Source organism: Semicossyphus pulcher, unplaced genomic scaffold, assembly GCF_022749685.1.
Source record: "Semicossyphus pulcher isolate SPU_LCO1_2020_fin unplaced genomic scaffold, fSemPul1.0.p SCAF_18, whole genome shotgun sequence".
Taxonomy (NCBI): domain Eukaryota; kingdom Metazoa; phylum Chordata; class Actinopteri; order Labriformes; family Labridae; genus Semicossyphus; species Semicossyphus pulcher.
Window position 1 is genome coordinate 12,524,870 of NW_027211691.1, and position 23,694 is coordinate 12,548,563.

The 23,694-nt window shown below is 42.8% G+C and overlaps 1 protein-coding gene across 1 annotated transcript in view; it reads right to left on the reverse strand.

Annotated features, from left to right (window-relative positions):
• ctnnd2a (catenin (cadherin-associated protein), delta 2a) overlaps positions 1-23,694 on the reverse strand; it is a 287,463-nt gene that overhangs the window by 13,687 nt on the left and 250,082 nt on the right. The window contains exons 21-22 of the mRNA XM_069666943.1: positions 14,376-14,625; positions 10,731-10,815 (exon numbers count right to left, since the gene is read on the reverse strand). Of these exons, the coding sequence (XP_069523044.1) occupies positions 10,731-10,815; positions 14,376-14,625 (335 nt within the window). The remainder of the gene's footprint in view (positions 1-10,730; positions 10,816-14,375; positions 14,626-23,694) is intronic.

The window sequence follows — 23,694 nt, forward strand, 5'->3', positions numbered from 1 at the left end:
AGGCCGATGGAGGGAGAGTAATGACAGGAGAGTAAAGATAGCAAGAGGAGGAGAGAGGTAACGAGAGGGAGGGGTGCAGATGGAGAGCCAGAAAAAGAGGCTGGAGTAGTCTCATGTCGTCCCCTGACTCCTATTTCCTGGCACATCACCGAGAACTAATAGAAAGTTGGATCCTCTGACACGCAGTAGTTCAAAGGTAACTCACTTCCATCCCTCCCTGCTTTCCACTTCATCTATTTATCAACCACTTCCTCCCTCTTCTCACACACCTTGTTTCACATTCCCTTTTCCGTTTCCTGCCCAGCTTCTCATTTAAACCATGTAACCTCCTTATGGTACTCTCCTGCCACTGTGCAATTGGACACTGTCAAGCTGTCATGCTGATCAAATGAACACAGGCGCTGAATATTGAATGATGAATGCATTTTGCAGAGTGATGTGTGCAGTGTGCTGTCTATGATGTGGCTCACAGTGCGCTTAATGGGCCCCCAAAGAAACATGAGGAATAGTGCAACTTTACAACGACGGGATTCACAGATATAACAAGAAAAGAGAATATACACTGATCAGCCATTACATTATGACCGCCTGTCTAATATTGTGTAGGCCAAAACAGCCCTGATCCGTCAAGGCATGGACTCCAGTAGACCTCTGAAGGTGTTCTGTGGTAACTGGCACAAAGACGTTAGCAGCAGATCCTCTTTAACTCTTGTAAGTTGGGAGGTGCAGCCTCCATGGATGGGACTTGTTTATCCGGCACATCCCACAGATGCTTCTATCAGAACCAGCATTCGTTTTTTCAGCAGTTACAGTAGCTCTTCTGTTGGATCGGACCACACAGGCCAGCCTTCACTCTCCTATAGTGCATCGATGAGTCGCCCATGACCCTGACCCTGTTTGGTATAGATGAATGAGTCAATGCCAGGTCCCAAAAAACTGGTTTCAGGTTATTGTGATACAATAACAAAGAGCAACAATGTGGTGCAGGTGGAAAAGCACATGTGTAATAATAACTTTAACAATGGTTCTGTTCTATTCAGGTGTCCACGACAGGCAGTCAGCACGCACGCAACCAGGACCATGAAATGTAAGCAGCTAAATGGAATACAGCCATCATTAATGCTACTATAAACACCTGCGCTTTTCCTACTGTGATACGTTAAAAAGTCTTCTGTGAGAAAGGCCTATACTCAAGTCTCTGTATCAGAAACGGTATTGGGAAGGAAAAAATGGCTCTATTACTGATAAAATGTATTATAGAACAGTTAGTTCCGACCAAGTAATCTAATTGAACTAGAGACATTCCATGAGAGGTGATATAGGGAACAACATCACTGGGACTTTTCACTCTGTGTATCACTCCGCTTCAGCCAGGTGTTCTGATTACTGTTAATTAACATTAAAGCAGACTGTGTATGTCCACATTGATCAAGCTGGTACCTCTGAATCACACAGCAGACTCTTATTGCACTGGTTACATGATATATAAAAACATACAGATAAATGTACATGATACAAGCTGATCTGTGGTAACCTATAGACAGAGTGCAGGAGAATGTTTGTGTTGCTTGGCAACAAAAGTCCAGTTTCAGTTAAGTTGTGGGACTAGTTGAGTTGGTGAAGCAAAAAATAATCTGTTGCTGATTACTACTATTTGTCGATTGTATTACTGTTCGGTTAGAGTTAAGTAAGTAGTGATTATCTGTGGCACTAGGCAGACACCGAATCACAGCCGTGATATTGCTTAAATATACTTCATGCCTTGACATACAGTTCTTCCATTTTCCCCGCGTATCTGGAAAAAGGTTGAACAAATTATTTTATCCTACACTGACAGAATAATATGCTGTATACTCTGTATCAGCTTGTTCCAGCTCCTCATTGATTTTATGACATTTACAATGTGAAATATTTAAAACCACAATCCCACATAATTCAAACAATCTTGGTATGTCTGGAAACTTTGTGAAATCCACAAGAAGTTCCTGTGAGAATAATAATGTTATACAACATTAAAATTTCATATGCGACCAAACAAGACAGCAGCTAGATATTTTCCCTATTACACAACACATCTAATGACCGATACTTCTCTAGTGTCAGTGTGTAACAACCTGTCCCCACACCTATAAACATCAGCACCATGCAGAGCACCCAGTGTTCCTGATTCTCACCTATTCCTCCTCTTCTTCTAACCTGTTTTTCCTCCTCTCAACACATCTCCTCTTCCTCTCTCACACTCAGTCTCTAACACCCCTTCAGGCCCTACAGTAAAAGTGAGATGAAGAAAAAAAAAGAAGAGTTGCTAAGCAACCATTCTGCCTGTTGCTCTACGCGTCACTGGATGGTTAGTTGAAGGTCGTAGGACTGCGAGGTAAAAAGCGATTACTGCGCCAACAAATGAAGTGTGTGTGTGCGCGTGTGTCTGCCGGCACTCATGCCAGACAGCAATTATGGCAAAAATTGTAAAAGGTTACACATGATGGGTGGTGGGTCCCCTCTGGGGCTCGGGAACCACTGAACACTGTCATTTTTATAAGCCTTCAATGCTGTTCTCTCTATCACTCATTTCACACTCAGATTATCAGATTAACAGTTGAGAGGGCGCTTCACTTACAAATCATCCATCTATCCACACAGGGATAACATCCCTCTGACCTTTGCGTTCTTTGTTTTGGTTCTGTTGACCTTTATTCTAGTGTAGCATTTATTGTACAGAAATTCAGAATACTGTAGGGGTTTGCTGCAGCCTGGCCTCTCTGTCTTATAAATAATGTTGTAGCCTACGCTCAGACAGGCTATCACAACACACTTCTCTCTGTCTCCCTGTCTGACACAGGTAAACAGCAGGGGCAAAACACAGAGGCAGCTTCTAAGGCCCGAGGTCGATCCGGTGTCTACTTTGTCATGTCTCTTTCACTGTCATTTAACATTTACGCAGCATTGCAGGGCTAACTTTAGCTTCCTCTAAACAAAAAACATCTCATCAGCTCAGACTTTTGAACGTGAAACCGTACACGTCTCACCTACTGTTTGAGTCATGTTTGTATCATTACAGTCAGACGGTCATACTTGAACAGAAACGTAACGTCATACTCTCTGTCACTTCAAATGTATTCATCTTATTTACAGGAACATCCTGGGCATCATGTGTGCAAAGATCCTGCAAAAAAGGACTAGGCTTTGCAATCGCTGAACTCGCACATACGAATCACGCACACACACACTTTTCTCACTCATATCGCACAAACACACCCACACACTGAATTACACATCCCTGGAACATATTGTAAATCTGTCACGCGTGTGACAAACAGAGCATCTCTCTGACCCTGAACCCCATATGTCATGCGTGCGGGTATCTTTTTTTGTGATTTGTGTTGTGTTATGAGTATGATATGTGTGTGTGTGTGTTAGAGAGAGAGAGAGAGATTGTGTGTGTGTGTGTGTGTGTGTGTGTGTGTCTGATTAAGTACCCAAGCTAGATCATTTATCAAGAAATGAGGCACGGCAGCCCAGCAGAAATTACAGACTGAACAGGGATATGACAGAGTGTAATGGTGTGAATATACAGTCTGAAATTCAGTGTTAAGCTTGTGTGCGCGCTCGAGAGAGAGAGGGTGAATATGTTTGTGCTCCTTCTGGTCCTATAAGGAGGTTTATTTACAAAGTGACCATGTTTAAATTCTGTGTTCTCTACAGAAATCCCTTGTCTAACAGTGCGCCGCATTTGTTGTTTACTTAAAAAGCTGACCTGTGGCTTCCCTCCCCGGAAATGTAGATGAAACACTACACACACACATACACACACACGCATGCTCACACACTGAATGAGGACACATCCTGTCAAATAATCCAAATAAACTCGGGTAAAAGTAGAGTTTTACTGCACTCTGGAGACTATTATACATGATTTATCCTAAAGTCAGCGCTGGTGTTGCTACAAACAGATCTTGGCTTTGGTTTATTAATGACTGCTGCCCCACTGATCTTTTGAGTCATCTCAGACGCTATTTACATACAGAGTAACTGTTTATTTATGGGCCCTTAAATTTTGTGTTGCAGCGCCTTCTGAAACTGCCGGGCAGCCCCCAGCTCTGTTGCATTTCTCTTCTCTTCCCCCCTCTCTCTCTCGCATTGCTCCCATGGCACTGCCGTAGGAAGTGATTAACTCTTCTTACTGCAGTTTGACAAAAACACACATTTTCAAAGACACACACACACACACACACTTGCACAAAAACAAACTTACGTACACATGTACCCACACCTATAACTTCTACACAGTTTGAAAGTGTGTCTTGAAATGCTCTCATTACTTCAAGACTTCAAAGCAAACAACTCTTTGCCAACAGAGCTCAAACTGACTCATTATTGACCCGACGCTTTTCGCCTTTTTCCACAACTACACACACACACATACACACACACGCACACACACACAGAACTCAAGCATGCTTATTTTCAAACTGCAAACATTTCAAGAACTTCACTTTCTTTCCTCACTTTGCTCCTCTCTCTTTCTTCCCCCTTTGCTTCTGCTCACAAACATTTCGCAGAGACACCAGACTCCACTTTCGTCTAAATTGTATGCTAATCCATGTTTGGATTGGAGGCTAACAGGATTTTTTGCTGCACCTAACACCCATGACCTAATACGTAAAGCAGGGATACCAGCAGTGAAGTCATTTATTTCCAGCTCTGGACTTGAGCGATAAAGTCAAGTGTGGATCCGCTAACGCAACAATTTTCACAGTTTTAAAATTAGGCTGGTTTGTCACTAACCATGCTGTGTTCATACACTTTAAGAAGTAAATAGGTAGGTATGGCGTCCGTCAGCCTTTTAAGTAATTTTAGAGTGACTGTTTATAGAATAATGCAGCAGCTTAACAAACTAAACTCCTTCAAATGTGTCAAAGAGTGTGATGTAGATTATTTAAATTGTTTGTGCTGCATTTAATGAAAGTTGTCCTGGATAACAAACATTATAACTGCGTTAGAGGATAGTGGTCATTTAAAGGGGGGGTATTATGCTAAGCTTCATATTTCACTCTGTTCTACCTTCGGAGTAGCTTAGCATACGTTACAGTTAAAAAAACCCATCATTTTTCTCACACTGGTGCTCTGTGCAGGCCCTCATGCAGCCTCTGCCTGAAACGACTCAGTCAGCTCTTTCCCTTTAAGAAACCCCGCCCCTACAAGCACACTTTCTTCTAATTGGTCAGCTCTCCGAAGCCTGCTCGGGCTGTACTTTGTGATGTCACCTGTCGTTCACAGCAGCCTGCAGACTCAGGAGAATGGGGATTATTCCAACATACTTTTACCTACAGATTTTAAACTTCACCGACATTTAGTCTGGACAGCCAACAGTGTAAAATAATATATATGTCTTAAAATGTGAAACAGCATAATTGCCCCTCTTTAAAGATTGTAATGAAGTACAATCATGTTTCCAGTAGGTGTTGGCCTCCGCCAGAGTTGCCCCTTGTCACCGATTCTGTTCGTGATTTTCACGGAGGCATAGCTGAGGAGAGGACAGTGTCCGGTTTGGGGACCTCAGAATTGCATCTCTGCTTTTTGCAGATGTGGTTCTGTTGGCTTCATCAAGCTGTGACCTCCAGCAGTCACTGGGGCGGTTTGCAGCCGAGTGCGGAGCGGTTGGGATGTGAGTGAGCACCTCCAAATCTTAGGCAATAGCCCTCTGCCGGAAAATGGGTGGGAAGAGAGTTCAAGTATCTCGGGGGCCTTGTTCACATGAGGTTAAAATGGATCGTGAGATTGACAAAACGGATTGTCGTGGTAAAGCAGGAGCTGACCAGTCAGGCGAAGCTCTCAATTTACCAGTCCATCTACGTTCCAACCCTCACCTATGGTCATCAGCTTTGGGTAGTGACCGAAAGAATGAGATCGCGGATACAAGCGGCTGAAATGAGTTTCCTCTGCAGGGTGTCTGGGCTCAGCCTTAGAGATAGGGTGAAGAGCTCAGACATCCAGAGGGAGCTTGGAATAGAGGCGCTACTCCTTCGCATCAAAAGGAGCCAGCTGAAGTGTTTCGGGCATCTGATTAAGATGCCTCCTGGGTGCCTACGTGTGGCAGTTTTCCGGGCAGGTCCAACTGGGAAGTGACCCCTAGGTAGACCCAGAGCCTGCTGGAGGGATTATATACACCTGGCCTGGGAACACCTTGAGATCCCCCAGGAGCAGCTGGAAAATGTTACTAGGGACGTCTGGGCTAACTTGCTAGGCCTGCTGCCGCCGCGACCTGACCCTGGGTAAGCAGAAGAAAATGGATGGATGGATGGAAGTTACCTGAGAATATTAAGACAGGACAGACTACAGGTGATGTCTTGTTTCAAATTACGGATGATGGATGAGGTGTTTTGATGTTGTGGAGTGAAAATATCTTGTTTTTTTTAGCCTGTTTTCTTCATTGACTTAGGGCTTACATCAGATTGGATCAAATGAGACATATGCAAAACTAATTTTGTTGTTTCATCAATCTTAAGGAAGTGTTTTCCTTCTCTATCACCTGTCTTTATTAAATCATAGTTTAGTAAAAAAGAAAAAGGCCCCGTATGGAAAATATGTTTTAGGTATAAGATAAACAAATTATCCAAAAAATGAAGCAACCGTTTTCAGGCTGGCTGCTGCGGAAAGCCAATGTCCTTCATGTCTGGATCACTGGAGTGTTATGCCATCCACTCGAGTGTAATGCTATCCAGTGGCAATGATTAGAGAAGTGTGAAGCAGATGAGGCTCCAAGGGGCCACATGGGGATACTGTTCAGTGTAATACTGGGGATGAGAGGATGACGAATGAAGAGAGGGACACAGTCGTCAGGATGAGGCGAGCGCACTCTGATGCCAAGGGGCAGCCTGTCCTGAAGTGACTGCAGCAACAGTCAGAAAAGTCTTGCGCTCGGACAGAGAGGCCACTCGGAAATCATCATCATGCGAGGGAGTCACTGACTTCTAACTAATTCTGAGTGGAATACTTTTTGTTTTTCTCTCAAACTCCAGCGGAAAGAATTGTCTGTATTTATGTTTTAAAGATTGATAGCAAGCTCTGTCAGACGCTTTGAAAACTGCAGTTCAGGTAGTTGAATCTCAAGAGTCAAATCCCAAAGTTTATCATCTGAGGAACATAACACGAGATGGAATGACTCTGGGAAATAATAGCCCTTTATACACTACCAGTCAAAAGTTTGGACACACTTTCCCACTGACTTGTATGAGAAAATGTGTCCAAACTTTTGACTGGTAGTGTATTTCTGAACAAAGGCTTCCGAATAAAAGCTGAATAATATACGTTTGCCCCAAAACAGGTTAGATAAGAGGGACCCTAAACTACGCAGAATTATGCAACTAAATAAGAAATATGTCTTGCATTGTCTGGCCTTAGATACTCGTGTATATACGACCTCGTAAGCATGATGCTCAAATGCATCATGAGCCTCATTCTTCTTCATTCTCTCCACACAGAGAAGAAGAACACCCATTCAAAGCCAAGGACACCTTGCTGGAATGTGCTACTTAATATGTCTAAATATCTCGCTGAAACTTGTCGATTAAGCCGCTAAAGTTTTAGCGCTGAATGGCGGATAACCTTGGTGGCAAATATTCACTCAACAACATTCGTTATTGACAAGTTGAAGTAACAGAACATCTGTCAGTCTTTTGAATCAAGTTCCAAGTGTGCGCAGGAATGTTTGATGAAAAGGAAGGAAAACAACGGAGCTTGAGGAGGTGAAAGTGGGTTTCATTAGCGTTTGTGTGTGTGGGAGAGAAAGACAGAGATAAAAGAGCGTCTCTGACTGAGAGCAGCACTAAACTAATCATCATTTCTCCAGGCCTTATAAGGTGTTCGGACTTTCTACTTGTTTGTGCTATTCTTCGTCAGCTACAATTTGGCTATTAATAAGCTACAGCTTCTTGGTAGCCAGCAGCATTAACATCATTCAGTCTTTATGATGGGCTAGGTAACCATTGGCACAATGTTAATGCTAGTGTGTGTGAGAAAAGGTGTGTTTGTGTGTGTATATTGAAGAAAAAAAAAACAATAGGCTAGAGACTAACACAAAGGTATTGATCCTCCTGCCTCTGTAAACACTGTTGCTCAGTTGCGATGGTGCCCACAAGAACCCCATTATTCTTTTGTTTGGAGGTTATGACTGACCTCAAGGCGAAGCACAAACACACAAAAGAACACATATATACTGCACAGGATACAACCTATAGCAATACAAAAATAAAGCACCAGCAAGTGTACATCTCCTTACGCCATTCTCTTTTAATCTCTGTTTTTTAGTTGGCCATGTTGTCTTTAAACTAGATATTTAGCATGATTGCTGATGACGCTCAGATACACAGTAGGCCGCAAACCTGGGGCCTTTACTAAAAAGCAAGTTCAACATACTTCTACATATCTTTTCCTGATCTGGCTTCACTTAACCTAACAAGGGCTATCGTGCTAAACTTTCACACGACGCTGGTTATCAATTCGAGGTTATCAACTCGAAGTCAACCCAGGGTTTCTATGAGCGCGTTCACATAAAGGGGTGTCGTTTGGAGCAAATGACCAATCTAAACACGGGCAATCTGGTGTCAGCTGTTCGGCAAATTTTACAAACTCAGGGCAAACTATGATTTTAGAAAGATATGAAGAAATTACACATAATCCAGACTAAAATCCAGTGAGCTGCAGCCGCTGAGAGCAGGATGGACAAATAGCAAAAAAAAGCAGACTGTGTAAATGCGCAAATATAATAGTAGCTATCACTGCTCCATCGTTAGAGCACCATATATTATAACACCTGTGTAGCCTATTACTTTAGATTAATACATTGCACAGATGTATTTTTGTGCGTTAATGATGGTACTCTCTCAGCCCAGCCGTAACAAAGGGACCCATGGAGCAACCTGCTCCGGAGCAGGTTAGGTGTTCAGCATAAGTTACCATGGTGATCTAACCCGGTAAGAAGTGAACCAGCTTCGTAGTACTGAAAACTCTGAGTTAACCCTGAAGTTACCTCGATAACCGCAAATCCTGCTTCGTAGTATACCCTCCAGATATCATTTAATGGAGACAGTCAGAGAATACTTTCAATAGCCCCTTTTTCATTGCCGGTTCAAGCTGGGACTGTTACACTTTTGTTACACGTCGTGTTTAATGTAGAACACAGGGAGGCAGAATGGTGGGGCAAAGACGTTTTTGTCTCTGAGCCGGCGTAGGAACAGCACCGCGTGTGTGTACGTGCCAAAATTTTGTTGGTTAAACGCCTGTTAAAACTGCAAACTCTCCTTCCACTTATCACTTAATAAGTAAGATCAGACTTCTGAGGCCACGTCTACATGTACACAGGTATTTTTCAAAACAGTCTAAAAAGATTTTCCCTCCTTCATTTCCAAAAAACCCCTGGTCCACACGAAAACGTCAAAAACACAACAGAAACGCTGTCGTGAGAATGCCACACCAACAGGCGGCGATATAACCCGGTCATGCAAAGAAGAAACAGAAAATCGCAGCCGCTCAAAAGTCTGAAAAAATCTGTTGTCTGAGGTAGTGCACCCCGACGCCTCTGTTCCTCAATTTAGTGGACGAGTAACTGTACGTACATGTGTAAACATGTAAAAAGTCCTGTTAGCAAGGTTAGAAGCATCACTGCTTTTGTCATGTCAAGTCAATTTGCGAGGAATGTCGCCTCATTTGTGACACCTCACAAAGAACATAACGGCGCACAGCCTGACGTCACGAGCCAGAAGTTTCCGTGGAAACTGAGTTTCTAAAAGTTTTCACCCTGGCCGGAGTTTTACATTAGATGCGTTTTTAGTGACCTAAAAGTTAGTTTAGTGGCGTTTGTGTGTGGACGAAAAGCCAAAACACATGGAAAAAGCTATGTTTTGAAAAATACCTGTGTACGTGTAGACACGTCCTGATACTCCGTACTGCAACTCTGCTGCTGTGTTTGTATGGAGAAGAGGGAGAAGACACTTTCTGAGTATAAGTGTTACGTCTGTTCACTGGCAAGCTTATCTGAAGGCTAAACTTGTGCACATCCTCCTCATGGCAATGGCTCATGGCAATGAACCAATCCCCCATGCTACTGCTTGGTTCATACGGTATAGCATATAGCTTTGGATACTTTATTCTAGTTACATCTATATCCCCTGCTGGGAATAGCTGTGGCATGGACTGGTTTGCTTGAAGCAGGATTTTAGAGTAACAAAACACAAATCAAGTTGAGTGTCAGAAAATGAGTTTATAGTTTCACAGAATATTTTGTTAACATCAAAGCAATACCATAAACTCCACCACCTACTGACTCAAAGAGTTAGCATGTGCTGGGTTTTGCAATGTCTGTCATTTGCAGGTTGGAATAAGCTGAGCTTAGCAGCTTCTTCAGACTGCGAGGACTCACACTAAGTCTGGGAGACAACAGTAAATCCTGACACAGATTAGTCCAGACCAGAAAACACGATATTATTAAGCCAGGGAAGTTTTAGCTCGCTATCCAAGAATGCAAAGGTCACACCAAAAATAGTCAGCTTTCCAAACACAAAAAGGCAGCTTATCATTCAGATATAAATTACCTGAACTGTCAACTGTAGCTGTTAATTGCTTAATTAAACTATTCCAGCTTCCAGCACCTTATAAGAAAAATAAAAATATAACCATAACGTATGAACTGAGACCAACTGAAGCAAGAGTAGATGGTTTGTACTGCGTCTTACCTTCTTGTAGAGGGAGCGCAGGTCTCTGTACTGCCACATACTGCTGAGGACCTGAGAAGCTGCCTTTACCACCTTTGCTGAGTGTCTGCAGAGAAATAGAGAAAGAGAGTTATTTCCCCTGGACCCCATTCATTTGGATAATGTTGCTATGTTATTCTGTCCTTTGTCTTAACCAGCTGCATGAGATGTGTGCAGGCCAGTAGCACTCGTGACGGCTTTAAGAGTAAGAGGGCCATTGCTCTTTTCAGCAGAGAAAGATTTTCCTCGCACAGAAACTGAGAGTTTCTAGATGAGTTTAAAATGACCCTCTTTGCCATGCTAATGGTCCCATCCCTGCCACTTAGCTGAAAAATGACTCCAGTAGGAGTCAGTTCATAAGCCCAGCCCTTCTAAAAGCTATGGAGAGAAGCAGAGGCCGTGCTCATTTTCCATTTGTCAGCAACAATTAAGAAAAATCCTCCTCAAAAACTAAATACATAAAACCCAGGGCTTTACCCTGGGTTTTATGATGAGTGAACTAAGGGTTATCAAACTATTGATTTTGTTATCTCTTTAAAAAGATATCTGCATATGAATGCCAAATCTGTAAGAGAAGGACAAGATTTTTGGTGTCAAAAGCGTTGGTGTATTTTTGTAATCCGAATAGTATTGACTGATCAATTTGAGCAGGCTTCAGTTTTGCAAGTAGAGAGCAAAAAAGGCCAAACCAATGGCTGAAATAGAGTCCTCAAACTCATCCCCTGTCAATGGACAACAAGTAAGCTTTTTATAAAATAACTATCTCTTGCCGTCTCCAGTTTTGGGTCAGACACTCAAACATGATCAGCGGAGAGAGGAAGTCTTAGCCTGGATATCTGATTTTATGTATTTGGATGTTGCTGGTTAAACCAGTGGTCTGCACAGTGGTGCAGTGGTTAATGCAGTTGCCTCAGAGCTAGAAGGTTCCTAGTCTGAATCCTGGTTTGGACCGGGTACTCCGGCTTCCTCCCACAGTCCAAAGACAAGCTTGTTAGGTTAACTGGTGGCTCTGAATTGCCCGTAGGTGTGGGTGTAAGCATGAAAGGTTGTCTGTCTCTAGGTGTCAGCCCTGTGATTGACTGGCGATCGGTCCAGAGTTTACCCCGCCTCTCGCCCAATGACAGCTAGGATAGCCTCCAGCCCCCCCTGCGACCCTGAGCAGGATAAGCGGTACAGATAATGGATGGATGGTTAGGATAAATATTGCCAATAGCCCATTGGTTTAGACATTGATAGGGAGGGTTTTGGAATTAAAATGGGGATTAAGTAAATGTCATGAACCAATATATGTATCTATAATAACTGTTTCATTTTGTTGTATTTTTAAACTCCTGCCATTTCAAATACTGTGGTAAACATTCACTTTCTATAGTAGTACTCTAATGGGCATTTCCACAATCTCAATGTATGTAATTGTGTGAAAGTTGCATCGGCACAGCCGTAAAAGCGCATTTATCCTTAGTGTGCCTATCCTGAGAACATGAAGATGTGTGGGCTATTAGCAGCTAACTACACTCCCTGTGAAATTTGCACTTATAAAGGTTTCTCCCACCTCATCTCTCGCTGTAATGGTGCCCTTGAGCACACTTCCCTAAATAGACATTTTCTCTCTCTCCCTAACAATAAATGAATGTTTGACCTCTGCCTGATTACACTCTGGTGTCATGGCATCCCCTGACCTGCTGGTTGCCATGTCAACACCCTGCTCTGTATTACACAGTGCAGTACTTATATTCTGCATCTTCCTTGTTGCTCTGCAGCTGTTTTTTTTGCTGATGAATGGTCAGAGAGAAGACAACGCAGTTATGAAAGATTGATGTGTGGTCACATGAAGGCCCTGGTCACTACTGACAAAAGGAGTATACTGAGTGATGCCTTGATATACGAAGGTATAAAACAATACAATCATGTGATGAATTTAGCTTTTCTTCTCGCCTGTAAGGATTCTACAGTTATTCAGGACTGGTTGTCCTTGAGCATGAGGACGCTACCGCAAGTCATCAGGTAGCTTTGTCCTATTATTCCTTGATTCTTTTCACAACAGCTTGACTCAACAAGCAAACGAGGTTGTTCAATGAAAAAACCCTTGCTTATGTTGTGGGAGTTACAGTTAGTGTTCTTCAACTATCCTAAACTTAAATATGGAGGAATGTTTATCATCATCATGCATCATCATTATGATCTAGAAACCAATTCATCACCAGTGCAGGTAAGCGTGTTCTATGGTTATAAATACATATGACATACTTTTTCATAAACGACTACAATATATCATTATCATCAGATTTTAAATAGCATCCTCTGAGGATTTCGCCTCAACCCATTTTGGGGTACTCATTTGCATCGTGCATTTCATGTAGAAGTTAAGTCAGAGGAATGGACTCTGTGATGCTACTGTAACTCAGTATTTTGCTGCTAACACTGCAAGTATTGCATGTTGTATTCTCACCGAGACATCCCGTGTAAATAATACAGTCACTCAGAGAACTGGAATCTAAAAATGGTGCAGGAGTTGTCCAAGATGTTTTTGTCAATTGTAACTTGAAAAATTCAGAACCAGGGTCTGACTTGTTTTTATGTTCTCTTCTGTGTGCTTAGGGAATTAATGATGTTTTGTCAGTGTCTAGGCCTAGAGCTAGTGTGCTATCTGCACAGAAAACATTATCAACTATCCAACGTTGTACAGATGCACTTCTGCAGGTCATCCCAGCTTTTTCAACTTATTTAAAAAGACAAAGTTGAAAATCAATTTTGCACACAAAAAAACATTTCCTTGCCCATTTAAGGTAATCCCAAAGTCATACCCTCTTTGCACCATAGACTGAATAAAAAGATGGACGACATGACAGCTCCCTAAAGCCAAAACATTTTGAGGGCCCCGCACTGACTGGCTGCAGTATAGGTCATAAAGCGTCCATGTTAACAGACAGGACATGAGTCAAACTATAAAATCAAAATACACGTCAAATACATTTTTCTCAAACATGGTTTCTGTCATTATAGTTAGTTCATATCATGCTGATTTATGTCCAAGTGTTTATTTTTCAAGTTTAGTTTTAATTAGTTATTTGATGCGATAAAAACGATGATTGACAGCTCTGTTGACAAATACGGCTCCTGTAGCCGATCTGTTCTGGATTAGCAAACTAGAGGAGGAACAGCGAGAGTAGACGTAAAACAATAAAACAATCACTACAGTCATTGAAGTTTCCATATCTGCGAAAGTTAGCCTCAGATCAACACATGGAAGCTGTTCTGCTGTTAAAAATGCTACTGTTAAGTGTGTGTTTTAGTTAATGGAAGTGGCTATGGTGGCTCCACCCGCCGTACTCTACTCTGGCTCCAAATGATGTCACCAGTGCAAGATGGGAGCATGTGTCACGGGGGCTATTTTGGTTTCAATTTTATACAATGAGTGTAGATGGAGACCATCTTTACAGTGTCATTGCTTCACACCTGCAATGCCCGTCTAAGTGTTTTTCAAAATAACGAATATGTCTTACTATTTTTGGAAAAATGTCTCTACAATCATGGTTCTTTCTAACTTTAATTCTATGTGTAGTTTTACTCGCTATTATAAAAAGAACACAATTTTGCATTATGGTGTCAAAAATTTGGCCTACTCACTTGTCTCCTTTGCTGCGGGCGATGCCGATGAGTTTTTCTATCCCACCGGCATCGCGCAGGGCTTTGGCGTTCTCCATGTTCTTGGTGATGACTTCATGTAGCGCGCAGCAGATGGCAGTTACAGTATCGTCGGACATGGCCTTGCTGGGAGGGCCTGTGGTCCCGGAGGTCCCACTGCTGGTGGCGTTGTTGTTGCTGCTGCTACTGCTGCCTGGTAACCGGTGGATCAAGTCTCTCATGGCGTATTTACCTGGGTGTGTGTGGAGAAAAGTAAAAGAACAAACATATTGGTTAAATTTTATTCTCTGTTATATAACCAATTTTCTTGAAAACAACTTGAAAGGTTATTCTTCAAATTGGCTTTGAATTGATTTTTGAGAACAATAGAGGGGACAGACAAAAGGGTTAGTGGTAAAAACATGAACGTATAAGTGCAGATTTACAGAAAATATGTGTGGCGGTGAAGGTTTTTCTCTTCTTTCATAGATCATATGCCAATGCAAAGAAATTGTATTTTGATTGTGGTAATACACGACTGGTACATTTTACCACCTCAATAACATACTTAAAAGATACTTCAAAGTTTCTCTGATGTAAGACTTACAATGCCCTTTCACTGTCTTTTAAAGCATACCGCTTGTATGGCTAGTGAGTGGTTTGGATACCTCTTTAGCTTAACAGGGCACACTGACAATCCTTTGACGCACACACACACCAATGAAGACATGCTGAGAATCCAATAAAGGGGCGACTCGTGGTATTTCTGTGAAAAGGCTGGCATATGAAGAAGATGAAAAAAAAAGACGTTCAAAGAATGGCTGGTTGGAGAGATCGAAGCAGCAGAGAGAGGGAGTAATTAAGAAGTGCAGGAGATGCTGTCAGGTAGGAGAGCCATATCTCAGAGAGTGAGGGGGTGGAGCAAAGGGAGGCATCAATGTTCAGAGTAATGGGGAGTTTAAGGTAAAGTGGTGCGAGTACAGGCAGACCACCTACATGTAACCTGAGCTCACAAGCACGCCAAGTTATCATGCTAGATCAAACAGGCTCTAGACAAGGAGGAAAATAATCCCCACAAAACGCTTGCATAGTTTGATGAGACTAGTTTATTGTTGTGTATTTACATGCCAACAAATTTGCAGGAACATTAAGTTCACAGGGATCAATTGTCTGTTATTTCCTGCTGCGTTTCTGGGTCAACTACTCACAGTGGAGTTCCCCATGAGAGAGACCTGATCACCGGATATGAGGATGAATAAGAAGAGGGGCCAATAAAGGAGCGATCACAGCAAATAGCTGATGAGCGGAAGAATGGAAGACAGGAGAAGATGAGAGGGAAGAGGTGTTTGTGCTGACAGAGGTGGTGTGCGGAGATTCATCAAACATGAGCAGCAGTCAAAGGGGTGAGAAATGGTTGACCATCATGAAACCTGTCAATTACACTTGAAACATTTTGAGCTCCTGGGATGAAACCTGCAGGTCACGTTCAGAGTAAGGAATCAGTTCTGATGCAGAGGGGACTATTGAATGATGTATTGAGTAATGAGCCGTGGCTGAAATGCGGTTACTTTTTAATACAATCTACAGAATAGAAACGCGAGGATGAGCCCTCTTATCCGGAGATTAGTTCCAGGAACTTCTCTTCAAGGGACTAAATAGTTCCTGTGGCCCTTGTTGTCTGCGTTCCCACAGCGGCCTAAAGTCCCGGGAAGTTTATGCAAATCGGGCCAATGACGTTTGGAGAAGCAGTAAAAGTAACTGCACTGCACCACCAGGCCAGTAGGTGGCGGTAAGAAGAAGATGAAGACCATACAACAAAGATGACCCCATAAAACACAACTAACGGACCAGTATCATTTGTGTGACACAAGTTAGCCTGTTAGCATGGGGGAGATTCAACTTGTGCTGCTTTTGATCGTGCTTTATTGCATTCTCCTCTGACTCCATCTCAAAACATGGTGATAATAGTGAGCTTGCAGCTGCAGTCTTTTAAACATGGAGGGTGAAATAAAAGAATAGATTAGAAATGATCAGCACTGCAGGCCCCGCCACGAAAGTTCCTGGACCTTTGGAAAGTACTACCCCCCGAGCAGGGACTTATCAGGCGGTAAATCAATTACCTCTGCACTAAATTTAGACCCTGGTTCCTCAAAAGGTTCCTAGTTCCTGGGGGAAATTCCTGCTGTGGAAAAGCACCTTAAAATGTACACTTAAGTCAAGCATCTCCAAAGGAATGGATCAGTCTGTGACATGTTGCAGGATGTGACAAAGCATGCAGTGTGAGTGCAGGCCAGTTTGTGTGTAAACAACACTGAAGCAGCTCACTGTGAGGCACTGTCTCTTTCTAGATTTTGCAAATGCATGTCCTCCACAGAAGTGCCGGATCAGCTTAAGTGGTTAAAAACAGGAAGTGGTGGTGTAAGTGTTAAATCTGCCATTGTGTTATCTTGAAGTGGAGCATTACTTCGTCTCTAGCAGCCGAGACAACTGAAGCTAAAATACTCAATTTGCAATAAATGCTGAATACTTTTGGATTTCAAAGGGAGTCTATTCAACAGTGCAACACTACAGACGACTTATCTAAATGCTGCACTGATTTGATTTGTTCCTAAAATCTCCCCTACCTAACTACATTTACTTTATCTTCTTCAAAAATTCCCCTCTTCTCCACAATGCCAGGTTTTCTTCCCATAACTATCCATCACTGTGATATCCAAGGAGGCCTTACAGGCTGGTGGTAAATCCCTCGCTCATATTACCTCTAATAAGTCTAAGTGGTCTGGGAAGGGCCGAGAACAGCGAAGCAATGCGCAGAGCGGGAAAAATCAGATGACACCATCAACCTTCAATGCACAACCTCCAACACACACACACACACATTGAGGAATAACACCGTTGTGCAACAAAATGTTGATGTTATACTCTTATAAAGACACATATGGAAACAACACACACACGCACACACAGGCCCCCACACTAACACACACACATAAACTCTACAAGGATGAAGTTGTGAGTTAATTGGGGAAGTGTTATCTCGGGCTGGCAGGCTGAGCGGAGGTTAAGCGGTCATTGTCTTTTGGCTGTGAGGACAAAGTTAAGCTGCATCCTTAGAGGAAGACTCATTATTCAACTGACTTAAATCAGACCGACTAATTTCCTGACTGATTTACTGGCTGATGACGGACCGATTCATTCACTCTCTTTGTGATTTAATGATCTAGCTAATTTCTAAACGAGTGAGTGAATTATTTACTGACTGATTGAGGGCCAGATAATTTAATGAGTGAACGACTGACAAGTTATTGATTGACTGACTGACTGACTGTAGCTACTAATTTATCACCTGACTGACTGACTGTAAGGATGCAGTAACAACAAAAGAGGCGGAAGAGCTTACAAAATAAACCATTAGAGGCATATCTCTGTGTTTGTCTCAGTGTTTTCTGCTTACACTGAGATGCTCTGATAAACTGCTGTCAGCATTTCTCGAAAATATGCTTGCATGTGTGAGTGTGTGTGTGTGTGTACAGGTGTGTGCATGCACATCCCTATCAGTCTCTGCAACGTCATCACATTCATCCCACAGGGGGCGAGTGTGGAGAGGAGAAGGTGAAGCGGAAGGAGAGGGAGGATGAAAGGTTGAAAGGGGAGAGGGAAACGGCAGAGCAGTCAGCCATGTTTGAGAGAGAGGAAGAGGAGGAAGAAGGATGTGAGGAAAGTTTAGCCTACATGTTCGCTGAGAGGAATGCAACGTGAAACACCTCGATAGCTGAGGAATCAAACAGAAGCCCTCGTTATTTCCAACCCTTTTAATAACACAGCTTGTTAGAGGAAGCTTCCAAACATGAGTGAAAGCCTCCCAAACGCAGCACCTTACTCACATACTCACATACAACAACACATCTCACCTGAACATACGCATCGCTCATTACCCGGCTTCCTGTGTGTTTGCGTCCTTTTTTTTTAGTTTGTTTGTTTCGTTTGAGGATATTTGGTCTTAGTTGTTTGTTTTGATGTGCGCTGTTTTTTTTTTAGAAGACACTGTAGATTTGTTTTTAATCTCAACTCCACAAGGTCACTTCTGCCACTTGGGGGATGTATTTTTCATCAGCTCACAAAGTTTTCTCATAGAACAAATATTAATACTAAATACGGAAATAAACTGAACTAAAGCAAAGCTGTGCTCAGACACCACTTTAGTCGAATAAAATCTGGCCTCATTCCTGCATCCAGACACGATGATACGCAGAGCTCGCAAGGAGCGTATTGATGAATTATAGATAAATATAAATGAGAGGGAGTTGCTGCACTTTCCTCACGTCGATGCAAAATTCAACACATTTTAAAAGCTAAATCTTTTGATGTGCTCATTACCCTGATGAAGAATACTTGTTTAATAACTACTAAATATACAATTTATCTCTGAAGGCCTCATTGAAGTTTTTGGTATTTACTTGACACAAATGAAGAATCTGAATGTGTTAGAATGAGCACAGCTGTATCCAAACTATAATAACTCAGTTTGTTATAGCACATGCACCGATCAGCCGTAACATTATGACCACCTGCCTAATATTGTGTCGGTCCCCCATTTGCGCTGATCCGTCGAGGCATGGACTCCACTAGACCTCGGAAGGTGTGCTGAGATATCTGAACCAAGACGTGAGCAGCAGATCCTTTAAGTCCTGTAAGTAGCAAGGTGGGGCCTCCATGGATCGTTCCACCCCACGGGTGCTCGATTGGATTGAGATCTGGGGAATTTGGAGGCCAAGTCAACACCTTGAACTTGTTGTCATGTTCCTCACACCATTCCTGAACCATGTTTGCAGTGTGGCAGGGTGCGTTTTCCTGCTGAAAGAGGCCACTGCCATTAGAGAATACTGTATCCATGAAGGGGTGTACTTACTCTGCAACAATGTTTAAGTAGGTGGTACGTGTCAAAGTAACATCCACATGAATGGCAGGACCCAAGGTTTCCCAGCACAACATTGCCCAAAGCATCACACTGCCTCTGCCTGATTACCTTCTTCCTATAGTGCATCCTGGTGCCATGTCTTCCCCAGGTAAGCCACGCACACGCACTCCGCCATCCACATGATGTAAAAGAAAACGTGATTCATCAGACCAGGCCATCTCTTTCCATCGCTCCGTGATCCAGTTCTGATGCTTACGTGCCTATTGTAGCCGCCTTCTGCGGTGGACAGGGGTCAGCATGGGCACCCTGACCGGTCTGCGGCTACACAGCCACATACGCAGTAAGCTACGATGCACTGTGTGTTCTGACACATTTCTATCAGAACCAGCATTAACTTTTTCAGCAGTTTGAGCTTCACACGGGCCAGCCTTCGCTCCCCATGAGCCTTGGCCGCCGATGACCCCGTCGCTGGTTCACTGGTTTTCCTCCCTTGGACCACTTTTAGTTGGTACTGACCTCTGCAGACCGGGAAGTTTTGGAGATGCTCTGACCCATCGTCTAGCCATCACAATTTGACCCCTTGTCAAAGTTGTTCACATCCTTACGCTTGTCAATTTTCTTGCTTTTAACACATCAACTTCGAGGACAAAGTACTGCCTAACATATATAACGAGACTATTCGAGATATTTACTCGACCTGTCAGTGGTCATAATGTTACGGCTGTTCGGTGTACGACTGCAAGTCGAGTCAAGTGTGAAAGCCAGGACCTTCATGTAGTCTCACAGAGATCATTAGTAGTTAAACAGCAATGACAGACAAAAGAGAGCTGAGGAGCAAATTAAGATGGATTTTTTATGAGTGGGTGGTGACGCTTTGCACTTTAAAGTTCCGCCGTGACAAAGACTACACCTCCACATGCTGGAGTGCAATCCTGAAATCCGAGCTGCACCTGGAACATGTCCTCGAGGAGAGAAACAAGCCCTGCGCTGATCACTGCACCGTCTAATAAACCTGTATTACACAACTCCTCCAATATAGCCATCTTCACCTGGGAGGCACGGCTGGTAATATATTCCTGCGCTGCATTCCCTCATGTGTTGCTAACTCCCGCTGAGCAGGGCGTGCTTCATCAGGGCCATAATGGCTGATTTGATTTAAAGAGATCCAATTACCCTCAACAATGGAGTGATTTGATTGTTTACTGACGGAGAAGGGAGAGTGTTATTGAAGCAAAATTGGAGGTAATTGTCTCAGGGAGATGTGGGGAAGATGAAGCGGTTTGATTGGCCGCGGCGTCCGACTGTCTGAGAATAAAGAACGGTTAATACACGGTTATCAGTGACTGGGCTGGGGTCCCCGAGGTGGGCTGCTGTACGCTTACTGGTATCAAAAGCATCTGGCTCATTATGTTTAAGCCTTTCTGTGCTCTGTGAATGTGTTTTAGGCTGGATAAAAGCCTGTGTTACAATGGAGGTTTACCCACATTAATAATAGACAAACATTAGGTAGTTTAGCCTGCAGCTGTGTCATCTATTTTGAGCTGTGAGAAAGTGAGAATGTGATAACTGCAGACTAATAATAATTCACAGTTTGTGTGATAACGAAGGCTGTAAAGTTACCATCTAGTATCTGTATTTTTAGATATGCTGTATTTATGTTTATTTAATACTGTGTAAAAACTGTGCATCTTAGAAAATAAAGCATTTAGTGGGAAAAAAAGAACGAATGTGCGAGGTTAAAATCAGCTACAATTGTGATATAATTATGGGAGCTCAGTGCCTTTGTGTGATTCTGCAGAGTTTCCCAGTCATGCATCACATCGCTGAAAGGGGGCGCCAGATTCAAAGCAACAGGGAGCCGTTTCCTCCTCTGTGGGAATATTCCTTTATTGAAAACATGAAAGTGATGTGGTTATGGTCCTTGGATGGCAGCCTCAGAGAGCTCAAACTGAGAATGAAACCACACACCAGAATTAGATCAGCACACAAACACTGCCAATACTCTGAAATATCAATGTTGTCATTCAGCGAGAATGAAAGGATATTATATTAACACTGATTTTCCCCTTACTGTAATTCAAAACATAAAAAAATTACAGCTTTTTAATGAGTTCTGGATTATGAGCTAATTTGGAAAGTAGCCACAAAGACGGAAAAATATACTGTAAACACACACGTGCAAGCTATAATAGATATGAATGACCTCATGATATTATGAAGTGTTTTGCTTTTAACTTATGAATAAATAAAACTATATAAATGAATAAATAAAAAGGAATGCAGAGAAGAGTACGGCCAGATGAAACATGGCGGGTTTCAGAGGTCAGAAATGAAGTTAAATTGGAAAATCAGCATGCCATTGCTTTCCTATTGTAAAATATTCTACCTTCCTGTGTTTAGCTCTTTTCACACCGGTTATATCTCGCCCCCTGTGTGTGTCTTTGATGTGTGTGGATGACAGGTTTACAGAGCAAACTGCAGAGGAGGGAGAGAGAGACGCAGTGAGGGAGGAAAGGCGGGGGAGGAACCTGTGGCTCCATTAAAGAAATTCAACTGATATGAAGAGGGTACCTGTTTCAGAGGATGTATAGATGCCCACAAGCAAATACACTGTATCTAAGTTCTATGTACATCCTCTCAATGATGATCAGGTGGGTTCTGACAAACTTGTTACTCATTAAAAGACCAAAATCCAGCTAACTGCGTGTCTCTGTGCACCTCCCAAGTTCATCCAAGCATCAGTCAGATCCTCACATGACAGCCCCGTCTTCCCCTCGCCGTATTCCTCTTTATTGTTCTTTGTTTCTTCTTCTCTGTCTGTCATGCTCCCCGTCTGGCACGCTGGGGTAGAGGACAGAGGATGCCAAAGAGAACAAAATGTGCTGATAAAAGACACGCCAGACCCTCACACACGAGAGATTCATCCCGAAAGGAGACACAGAAATTTTCATGTAGCCCTGCCGCAACAGGGACAGTGTTTGTCAACTTAGTGTGAGTCAGAGGACACGGCCGCTCTGTCTTTCAGCCTGCTAACCATCCAAAGTTGCTGACCATCACAGCGCAGTCTGTTGACAACAGGGACAGAATATGTGAAAGTTGGCGAGTGTGAGAATAGACAAACGTTTTCTGGTGATATACAAATATTTGGTGTTGATTAGTTATTCCCCCATGTTAGTGTCATTTTTAACTGTACAGTGTGTGTGTGTGTGTGTGTGTGTGTGTGTGTGTGTGTGTGTGTGTGTGAATTAATTGTTTCAATCTAAGGCGTGAAACCAGGGAGTTTTCAACACCTTATTTGCATCTGCGTATAACAGTGCCTGACCTCTAACGGACACACTCTCTCGCATACACACGCATTTGCAATCATGCAATTAGTGACATCCCTGCGGCGCACTACTTCGGTTTCCACGGTAACAATCCCCAGCACTGATGTCATCAACGCGGGACACAAAGAGCGAGAGACTGCGTTATGAGCTCATGTCTGAAACAACATGGAGAGGAGATGGAGACGGAGGAGAAACAGGAAGGAAGGGAAAGGATGAAATGGAGAAAAAGAGGTGTAATATTCATGTTTAAGAAGAGGGTGGGAATAACACTGCACAGTGATAATGAGGGGGTGATGGAGGGTGGGGAGGCTTAAGCCAATGAGAGGTGTGGTTTAACAAGAGAGGAAGACAAAGAAACAGGAGGAGAGGCTGAGAAAGAGGGAAAAAGAGAGAAGGTAGAGGTGGAATGTGTTTGCTTCTATGTTTTAAAATTTTATTTTGACAAATTAAATTCTCATTACTCATTTGTTCAGAAATAGTTGATAATTTGTGCTGATTATGTTATAACTACGGTGGCCGACAAGTGCAATCACGCTGCAACAGCCCAAACGATTTCCAGTATAGGAAACAGACTGCAAATTCAGAAACGATGAAAATTCAAAGACATGTGAAAGGTCAACGACGGAAACACGCTGCAAATGAAAAAACATGCTGACTTTGTAATGTTAGAAGCCGCTGGAGTGGAGTGTCTCTTTATAACATGAGCAATGAAATCACACAACTTCTGTTGAGAAATGGCTCCAAATCAACAGAAAGCTTTGCTAAAGTAACTGCTGCTAATTGAAGCTTCTGTAAGCCGTGCAGCTAACGGTACTTTATGATGACTGTTTGCATTGTTTCTGTATTTGCAGCGTGTTTTCGTCGTTGCATCTGTTTTGGATTTTTGCATGTGTTTTTGAATTTACATCGTTTCTGAATTTGCCGTCTGTTTCTTATAACAGAAGCGTTTGGCCGTTGCAGCACCCATGTCAGCCACCGTATATAACAGTGAAAAAACGGTCAAGTATACGTCTTCTGCAACCAGTAAGCTATTTAAAGAGTGTATCAGTATTCCAGCCATGTTTTCATTTGATTTGAG